Genomic DNA, 10,356 nt, shown 5'->3' with positions numbered 1-10,356 from the left:
TGCACCAAGGTTATTACACTAGAGTGTGAATGCATATGTTGAATCTGCCTCCAAGTTCTTTTAAAAGGGCTTCTAACCAGGTCAATTCAGCAACGTTGTTAGCCAAGGCTTTGTATTCTGACTCTGTGGATAACCATGATATTGTTTTCTACTTTTGTGCAGTGCAGGAGATAAGACTAGAACTCGCCTAGATAGCAAATCACCATGTGGATCGACGCTCATCTGGACAACCAACCCAGTCAACACCAGATAAGCACTAATAGCCTGGGTTTTAAAAAGCACGCCTAGGTGCGAGGCGCAGGCCTCAGCGCCTCAGGTCACATGAGGCACACCTTTTCCACAAAGCACAAGAAAAGCGCAATTTTTTTTTTATTTTTGTTTTTTTTGGGTCTAAGGCGTGCGCCTCATGTACTTTGGGTGTTTTTATGTTGTTTTTATACATCAAAGTGTTGTACTTTAGGTTTTTTGGCTTGTATATGTAGGTAAAACATATATAAACCTTTTTAAAGAGGCCACTACTACGTAGCAGCAAGAAAGAGGGCCACTCTGATGGGTGGTAGACTTGACAACAAGATTAAAATTTTCATTGAAGTAGGGGTGTTCATCGAATCAAATAACGAATTTTTATCGAATCGAATTTTTCGAATTTTTATTTTTTACCTGAATTCGTATTCGATTTGATTAGTATTTGAAACTCGAATTCGAACCGAATTCGAATAAATTCGATTTAATTCAAATCCACTCTAAACAATAAATTATTTTACTTTCATTTTTTTTAAAGTACTACGAACTATTTATATTCAACATAAAATATAATAATCTGCAAAATTAATTAAGTATAATATGTCAAAACACCAAAAATTAGAAGACATGTTGGTTACTAGTAGCAATTTAAGTTAGGTAAATATTTATAAATAAGTAGTATCGGCTATTTGTCAGTAGGTTTGGTAACGTTATGAATAATAAACTTATCCTTATGGAGATAGTTCATATGTTGGCCAAGTTTAGAAGCTATATGTGTGTGTATATATGTTTGTGTGTGTGTGTGTATATATTGAATTTGAATTTCGAATCGAATTGAAAATCATAAATTCGTATTCGATTCTAATTCGATTACTGGACTTGAATACGAATCAACTCGAATTCGAACCTTTTTAATTGAATTCGAATCGAGTCGAATTTCGAAGTTTTCGAATCCGAATCGAATTCTGAACAACCTTACATTGAAGTCAATGCATGTTGCTGTCGAATGCGCTTTGACACAAGACAAGTTTTGTAATGTGTAACAACATCATGTTGATATTTCTATATATCAAAGCGCATAGCATAAAATTTCGGAGAGAATGTTTATATTGATTGTTGTTGATGTTTAGGTTTACAAAGAGGGTATTTATACCCAAGGCATAAGATACAAAATCTACCCTCAACCATCATTATATACACATAGGCTTAACAGTAGCAAAATCTTTTCGAGTGACTTAAATACTTATGCCTAGAGTATATTGTGTGTGTATATATATGTTCATGACATAGTAATGAATAGTAACAATTTTGTTTTCATTTTTTTATTGTAAAATTTCATTTGTAGCCCCCATAGTTTAATCATTCTATGTTTTTTTATTACTTTATTTAACCACTTTACTTTTCTACCCCTAAACATAAAGTTAGCAGATAACTCCTAAACTATAACAAAGTTGTTGGTATAAATTCAACATCGTCTACGTTTTAGGTCATGTGAGTCACTTTGTGTTAAACATTTGTCTTTGTTTTACACTTTTTCCCGGTTTTGGTTATCGTTCGGTTTAAACGCAATCAAGTCTTGATTTTGACTCGTTGCAGACCCCATTTGCAGAACCCAAGTGAAGAATTTGCAGACCTCAATTTGCACTGCTCAAAACTCTGTTCAGAGCCCCCACTCGCAACACTGCTCAAAACTCCGGTCAAAACCTTCTGCCACCACCTCAAAACTCCGGTCAACCACCACCCGCTCAGATCTGACAAAAACTTATGTACGGTTGTTGTGATTGTGTTTAGGGTTTTGAGGGTAAGACAAGTGTGAAGAAGAAAGATTCTGCCTAAATCAGTCAAAGACAAACTCTATTTATTATTTTTTCTAAATAAATAGGTAAAATGACTCAAGTGCCCTCATGTGCCTTGCATATGATAAACTTAACTGAAATTTTTTAACGAGATTAGAGCTAAAGGACATACGGTGTAATGAGTTTTCCAAATAAAAGATTGTGAATGTACTTATTAAAGTTAAAGGTTATCCACTGCAATTCGATACAAACATAAAGGACGAAAAATGTAATTTACCCTAACAATTATTTATTTAACAATTCCAAATGTGAACATCTCTTTCTTACCAACCAAAGTTTCAACAATTGCTTTTCTTATAATACATGATCATGTTAAAACTTATAAAGTTTAATCTATGCATGGAGTTAGCTTTCATACCTTTTTTCTTGTAAGCTATGAACCTTTTTCATACCTTTTTTTCTTGTAAGCTATGAACCTTTTTCATACCTTTTTTTTTGTTATACAAACATGCCAAAATTTAATTACCAAAACATAATAGTTTAGTAATAATCTAATTTCCAAATGGAAAACAAAGTTTAGCTAGATTCAGGATCACCAATATCAGTTGGACCTATGCGCGTAAAATCAGTTAAACACTACAGCATATACATTATAATCTCGATAAAGGATAACTTTCACTAGTCCCAAATCCTTAGAGCACCCGGGGCGTCATGTGATGGCCAAAAGTCCACGAGTTACGGGTAGTGAAACACCACCGCCGCTACCTTGCATCACACATGGTGGAGTTGACGCGTTGTTGTCTTCACGCGTGAATGATTTGACTGCAATTCAGTTGTTTTGTTGTTTTGCGAATGACTTTGATGATGAAGATGAGTATGTGGTGAGTGATGGGCATTTCCACTAAAATCCATCACTAGTGGTGGAATACAACGCGATGACATGGCGGAACTTGATTGGATGTTATGAGTGATGGAACTCCATCACTAGTGGAGCGCCCCTACCCCCTTACTATTAAGTTTATAAGACCATGTGTAGTGGTTAAACAATATAATGCCCCCACCATGGGGCGTTTTGCGCCATGTGGCAGCCCAGTCAGCAAGGGGCATTATTGGGCGTTTTTACAAAATGGGTGTAGTGGGGATGTGAGGTATTATGTTAAATAAGATGTAAAATAATTAAATAAAAAAAAAACCTCAAAAAATTCTTATTGGATAACATATAAATGAGATGGAAGATGATTGGAGAAGAGGATTGGGGCAAGGCGTTTTAAACATAACGCTTAATCAAATTTTTTTCAAAAAAAAAAACGCTCTAAAACGCCCCATGTAATGGGCTCCGGGCGTTTTGGGGCGTTATTTTGCAATTTTTTTTTTAAAATCACGCCCCACTACGGATGGTCTAACCTTGTAAAAGCCAAAAAGAATATACATTTTTTTGTTTTGATTTATCGAGATTTTACTATAAATGGATGTTCTTATGTAGTGGAAACTAACATTGAGGCAAGGAGGCATATCACATATGATGTGTAGATTATAGAAGCCTATATATAAAAAAGAAAAACATAATTTACAACAGGGCAACATTCATAAAGAAAGAGAACACCTTGCAGTATAAGTTACACTTCATACATAATAAATACCAAACCGCCAAACGAAACAAACATGTTAAGAGAAACACCGCGGATCCCTGATCAAGATCAGGGTTCGATGATAAAGTTAACAAAAATACAATCAAGATTGTATAAATTAGAAAACTCACCAAGAAGTAGGGACTCAAGATTGCATAGTAACCTTCTCGTTAAAGTCTTCGGTAATACTGGTCAAAGCAGGTTCGTTTGGCTCGGTTTCATCATGAGTTTGAGACATTAAGTTATCACTTTTGTTTGTTGTGTCTTGGTAGATAGCAAGACTACGGCGAACCGTAGCATTTGTTACGTTTGACTTGTCTAAACCGGTTGTGACGCTGCAGCTTTTCCTTCTGCCTAATTTTGGCGATTTTGCACGAGTTGGTGGTGGCTGTAAGAAAGTGAGAAAACATTATTATTTATTCGAACAGTCGCTAGAATTCAAATGCAGTAAGATGTGAGCATGTGTAAAGTAATTAAATAAAATATAAAAAACTATACATTGTCTTTAGGGCTGAAACAAACTGAACGAACACGAACAAGACCTTGTTCGTGTGTTAAGGAATATATGTGTTCACGAATTGTGTTCATGTTCGTTTGTTAAGAAAATGAATGTGTTCGTGTTCGTGTTCGTTTGTTAATTTTAGGCAAAGAACACAAACGAACGTTCATGAACACAAACGAACGTTCATGAACACAAACTAATGTTCACGAACAGGAAACAAACGAACACAAACAAGCATTCATAAACAAAATATATAATAAACTGATACCTATTGAATATTTTATTTCTCGGAATTTTGAAGTAATTAAATGCAATATAAAAACTAGAAACACTAATGAACTATCGAACACACACGAACACGTTACCGAGCATTCACGAACATAAATGAACAAACGCGGCCTCTATTCAAGTTCGTTCGTTTAACAAAAACAAACGAAATTTCTTGTTCGTGTCCGTTCATTTATTCAAACGAACTTCCTGCCGAACAGTTCACGAACTGTTCGCTGAACGTTCGGTTCGTTTGTAGCCCTAATTGTCTTACACAATCTGACAATGTTTGGCTAAACAACTAGTTTAAAAGTAAGTGTTTGACTCTTAACCATATATACGCCTATATAAATAAAACCAACTCTTTGTAATCACAACAATAGACAAAGCTTGTGAAGCTGTATATTTTTATAAAACACAAGAATCTAAATACTTTATATTATAACATTAACAAAGCTTGTGAAGCTGTATATTTTTATAAATTACCTTCTTTAGCTCAACCTTCGGTGGCGGGCCCTCATGGTAGAAGCTTGGCATTGGGTTTGCCTTAAATGTCAAACTCTTTCTGAGTTGCTTCAGTGCTGCTTCTTTTTCCTCCTTTTACATACACAATATAAAAAACAAAATATAAATTTCACTCCATTAGTTGAAAAATTGCGATTTCAGTCCCTGTGGTTTCACTTTCGTAACCATTTCAGTCCACCACGTAACCATTTCAGTCCCTGTACTAATAGAATAAATGGATTGAAATAGTTACGAAAGTGAAACCACAGGGACTGAAATGGTTACGAAAGTGAAACCACAGGGACTGAAATCGCAATTTTTAAACTAATGGACTGAAATAGTGATTTTTGACAAACCACAGGGACGAAAACAGTAATTAACTCAAAAATAAATCAATTATATGTACCTTGGACCTTGCCTCACATTGAATTTTCTCTGCCTCCAGTGCTTGCTGTTTCTCCTCTAATTTGGAATAAAACTGACGTATACAAATTCAGAACGTAGAACATAAGGAGGGTTATCAGTTGGATGGTATGTTTAAAGAGGTTAACATGTAGAGGTTGCCAAATGGGCCAGCGGGTTAACAAGTCAAAACATGTGACTTTTGTTACAAGATGAAACGGGTCAAGTCAAGTTGACCCGAAATACTCATGTCCAAAATATTTAAAACTTTATAATTAGTGGAGTAAAATGCTATTTTCATCCCTGAGGTTTGGCAAGTTTTGCAACTTTCGTCCAAATGTTTTTTTCCGCATCGGATCCAAAATGTTTGAGATCTTGCCATTTTCGTTCGGCTCGTTAACTCCATCTATTTTTATCCGTTAAGTTAAGTCGGGTATTTTTGTCTTTTTAGTTAAATTAAAGGGCAATTCGGTCTTTTTCACTTTATGTAAAAAGACCGAATACCCCTGAAAAAGACCTAATTGCCCTTTAAGTTGAGAAATAAGACGGAAATACCCCTGAATTAACAGAGAAAAATATATGGGGTTAACGAGCTGGATGAAAATGGCAAGATTTTAAACCTTTTGGATCTAGATGCGAAAAAACAAACCTTTGAACGAAAGTCGCAAAACTAGCCAAACCTCAGGGACGAAAATGGCATTTTACTCTAAATAGTGTCACATATGATTACGAAAATTATACTTCAATAATAATCTAATTTTCTTAAATAAAATGAGTTTGGAGATTTTATGCAATATAACACACACCCATTTTAATTGATCAAACAGGTAAGTAAAAAGAGTTTAACAAAATTTGTACCTCTTTTCGTCTCTCTGCACGTGTGCTGCACCTGAACACTGGAACTGCTGCAGAAGTGGGCTTAGACCTTACGGTCCTCGGTATTGCAGCAGTACTTACTATAGTTAAGAACTAGAACAAATTTAAAAAAAAAAATAGAAAAAAAAAAATAATAAAGCCAGCACAAAAGGAAAAAAACGAAAACAATAATATGGATACGAGGAAGCAACAGAACAAGAATCGTCGTCATCCGCATGCTTCTTGTTATTTGGTTGCAAAGGCTTCCTCCCTACCAAAGGTGGGACACCCTGAACCCGAAAAACAAAAAGAAAAAAAATATATTATTTTGATGAAAACTCGTAAAGAAAGACTATGTGTTCAACTTGAGCGGTTCGTCGATTACTTCATTGGTTTTCTTTGTAACTTTGCTTGAATGAGACTTTTTAGCAACAAGATTGCCAACAGGGCGGGCGCGCTTTTCAGTAGCAAGAGCAAACGGCTGTGGAACAGTGGATTTTGTTTTAGCAGATTTGGTTGAAGGTTTGACCGGTGTGTTTGACTTCTTACTTTCGCCTTCTATTTGCTGCGTGCCAGATGCCGTCTTCTCCTTCACCAAGCCAATGTCAGAGTCCGTTGCAGCATTAGTTGAATCACCGGAAAGATTATCTATATGCTTTATATCTTCGATAATACATATCTTCTCTTCGAACTCTTTAACTCCATCCGTTGTCGGAGTATCAGGCTTTGAGTCCTCGTCGACGGAAACATTAGAATCGACCAAAAGATCAGTGTGTGAATCGCCAGATAGATCGTTCCTTGAACCGCCAGAAAGATCGTTACTTGATTTGCCGGAAAGATCGTTAGAATCCATAGTGACAGAGTCTACTTCCTTGTCCGTACATACGTTAGCGACTTCCATTCCCATTGGACTGCATATACAACAATGAATTTAATAAATTTTTATATATTTCCTATAGGTTTCTAGCATCATTTACCCAATATTTATAGACAAATAAGCTTTGTATATGTTCTAATATGGAAATACACGCATGTACAACCTGAAAAGCATGTTGTACCCAGTATTTATAGACAAATAAGCTTTATATATGTTCTAATATGGAAAATACATACATGTACAGCCTAAAAATCATGCTGTACAAGAACCTGCTGCACAAAAATATGGAAAATACACGAGGTCCGTGCGTGCCTCAGGGTCAATTTTTTTGCGAAGAAATCGCGCTTCAGGTGCGCAAAACGCGCCTTATGCTACCAAAAGCACAGGGGTTTGACCCTTGTTGCACTTTGCGCCTAAAGCGCGGTTTTTTAACCAAGTGACGTGACAAACACGTGACAAATTTGTCCATCTTCACATAACTTTCAAACTGTAAGACCTAAGAAGTTAAGTCAGCAAACAAGACGTTCTGAGTCGAGACTGACGTCTTTAGTCGATCGGTCCATCCTTAGGCGCAAAATCCTCCGTTAAGGCTCTAAAGTCAACAATATCTAAATCTTCAAGAATTCTCACTTTTTACTTGCTTATTCAGTACAAATCTTAAAAACTTTCAACAATATCTGCGACCAGCGGATCTGCTCGTCTTTGGCTGGGCTGGGGGGAAACATGCTTGTGTAGACCTCACGGGGGTTTCCCCTTTGGTTGGTTTAAGGGAAAACGGGTTTGTAGCTGGACTAGCAGCAAGAAAGGCAGAATCAAAGAAAGTGGATAAGCACGCTAAAGCTTGCGCAGAGAACCAACATGTCTTTATCCCTTTTGCCTTTGATACTTTTGGCTCCCTAGCGCCAGAAGCCATCAACTTCTTGACGAGGGTTCAACGGGTTATCCACAGCAATTGTTCGACCCCAGGGGGGCAGGGGTTTGTGTTCGGGAGGTTGTGGTTTGCAATTCAGAAAGGATTGGCGGCGCAGCTTGTTGCCCGTCCACCTTCTGTTTTGATGTAACTTAACAAGTTTTCTGGACTTTATTTATATAGGGTAAAGTTCTTGTACAAATAATCTTAACATACTAAACATACAAATTGAAGGAAAACTCAAAAAGACAAGGTGGCATTTTTGTAATTATCAATAACTGTCAAAGTTACTCTACAAATATACCTAAAAAAACCTAACCACTCCCCCCACCCCCAAAAAAAACCTAAACCCCCCACCCCCCCCCCCCCCAAAAAAACCTAAAAAAACCTAACCCCCCCCCCCCCACACCCCCCAAAAACCTAAAAAAAAAACCTAACCCCCCCCCCCCACCCAAGCTAAAATGCTAAAAACTAAACCCCCCAAAAAACCTAAAAAAATAAAAAAAAAAACACACACAAATTATTTTATTTTATTTTTTTACCATTTTTTATTAAAAAATCGCTACTTTTAGTAGCAGCAAAAAAAAAAAAATTTTTTTTTTTTTTTTGCTAACGAAATGTAGCGATTTTTTAATAAAAAATGTTAAAAAAAAAATTTGTGTTTTTTTAGGTATTTTTGGTTGTAACTTTGATAGTTGGTGGTAATTACAAAAATGCCACCTTGTCTTTTTGGGTTTTCCTTCAATTTGTATGTTTAGTATGTTAAGATTATTTGTATTTGATCTTTTGCCTATTTATATATCTTTAAAAAAAAAAAAAAACTTTTATCCTAATTTGCTAAAAATAAACACATCTTAATTCTCAAAAAAATGTTTCACAAATTTAAATTACACATTTACACCACACAACTACAACAATCACCTTCATAATTACCCCAAACCCTAATTTATCAAAATGTTCAAAAAATCAACCAATAACAGACATCAACAACTGAAATTCATGATGCACAGTAAACCTAACACATTAATCTCACATAATCCGTACTAATTCATCACATAAACCCTAAATAACAACCGAATTTCAAAATTGACGAACAATGTAGATCTAATTACAAATCAATTGCTCCACAAACACGAGAAAATAGCATATGAACACATAAAGTTGCGTAAATTTAAAAAAATTGAAAGATAATGTGAGAAAATACTTACGGATTGAAGAGGATTTGAACAGTTTGAGAGCTTGAAAGTAATTTCTGTGCGGTTAACGCGGTGGGTGTATAAATAGTAGGTGTGTTAACGGCGTTAAGTTACGGCCGTTTGTGTGTTTTTGAATCTTTTGGGCGCTGTTGCAATTGCAAACGTCTTTTGTAGAAAAGTATTGTAACAATATTGTTTTAACGTACATTTATTGTGTGATGCATGCGCGAGTATCTTAACCACACATCTGAGTCTTTAATTGAACGTGGTGACACAATAGAAATTAACTCGGTAAAATTACACACATTATTGCATAATTACGCATGGGTTGGCTTAAACCCTAATCACGCACACTATTTGAATAATTATGGATGTTATAAACAAGGGCGTAGCTTTCAAGGGGTCGGGAGGGGCGCCCGACCCCCCGAACTTTTCACTCAGTAGTGTTATGTATGTACGTTTCATGTAGAATTTTTTAGGTATATACGTTTTCGACCCCCCGGTTTTATAAAAAAAATTACTTATATAGAATTTTTAGGATCGGTGACTTCCGACCCCCCGGTGGAAATTTTCAAGCTTCGCCACTGGTTATAAAAAAATCAAAACTCTCATGCTGCCAAACATGAAAATTACGTATGTTAAACTCAAAATTACGTATGGGTTGTTCCAAAACCTAATTACACATGTTATATACATAATCACACACATTATGAAAAATAAGAATGACGCGCGTCTCAGTCTCTTGCTCGCGTACGCATCGCACGATAAGTACTATTGTATTTCACACATTCTATAGTAGTTTAGTTTCAGATGGTGTGGTAAAAATTATAAAGATGTGTAATTTATGCATGTGTATAATAGTATCATGAAATTCACCGTTTAAAAATTAAATAAACAAATAAATATATTATCATGTTAAGACAATATTTAACTTTTATATAAAACAAAACAAAACAAATCTAAACGTTCATTGTAATGTATAAATTTAAGTTATTTTATACTTTTATTATAAATGTCTTGTAATGTATAAATTTAAGTTATTTTATACTTTTATTAGGGTCAAATTCTTTAGAAAAAAAAATCCTGAAATGGAAAAAAAAAAAAGATCACATAGTTGACAAATATTGTGTGTGCTAAAGATTGATATGGACATGTGAAATCTTTTACTTATCTTTT

At 35.3% G+C, this 10,356-nt stretch overlaps 1 protein-coding gene across 1 annotated transcript; it reads right to left on the bottom strand.

The window, feature by feature from the left end:
• Positions 1–3,587: 3,587 nt before the first annotated feature.
• LOC110900217 (protein WVD2-like 3) lies at positions 3,588–9,344 on the bottom strand. Its single transcript, XM_022147123.2, has 7 exons — positions 9,193–9,344; positions 6,583–7,108; positions 6,399–6,487; positions 6,201–6,294; positions 5,347–5,418; positions 4,923–5,033; positions 3,588–4,055 (listed from the first exon to the last, which is right to left on the bottom strand). The coding sequence occupies exons 2-7, from the start codon at positions 7,102–7,104 to the stop codon at positions 3,813–3,815; spliced, it is 1,131 nt and encodes a 376-aa protein (XP_022002815.1). The 5' UTR covers positions 7,105–7,108; positions 9,193–9,344; the 3' UTR covers positions 3,588–3,812.
• Positions 9,345–10,356: the final 1,012 nt, after the last annotated feature.

The sequence above is a fragment of the Helianthus annuus genome, chromosome 13 (genome assembly GCF_002127325.2).
Source record: "Helianthus annuus cultivar XRQ/B chromosome 13, HanXRQr2.0-SUNRISE, whole genome shotgun sequence".
Taxonomy (NCBI): Eukaryota; Viridiplantae; Streptophyta; class Magnoliopsida; order Asterales; family Asteraceae; genus Helianthus; species Helianthus annuus.
Note: the sequence above shows the minus strand (reverse complement) of the source record. Positions and strands in the feature narration are given on the sequence as shown.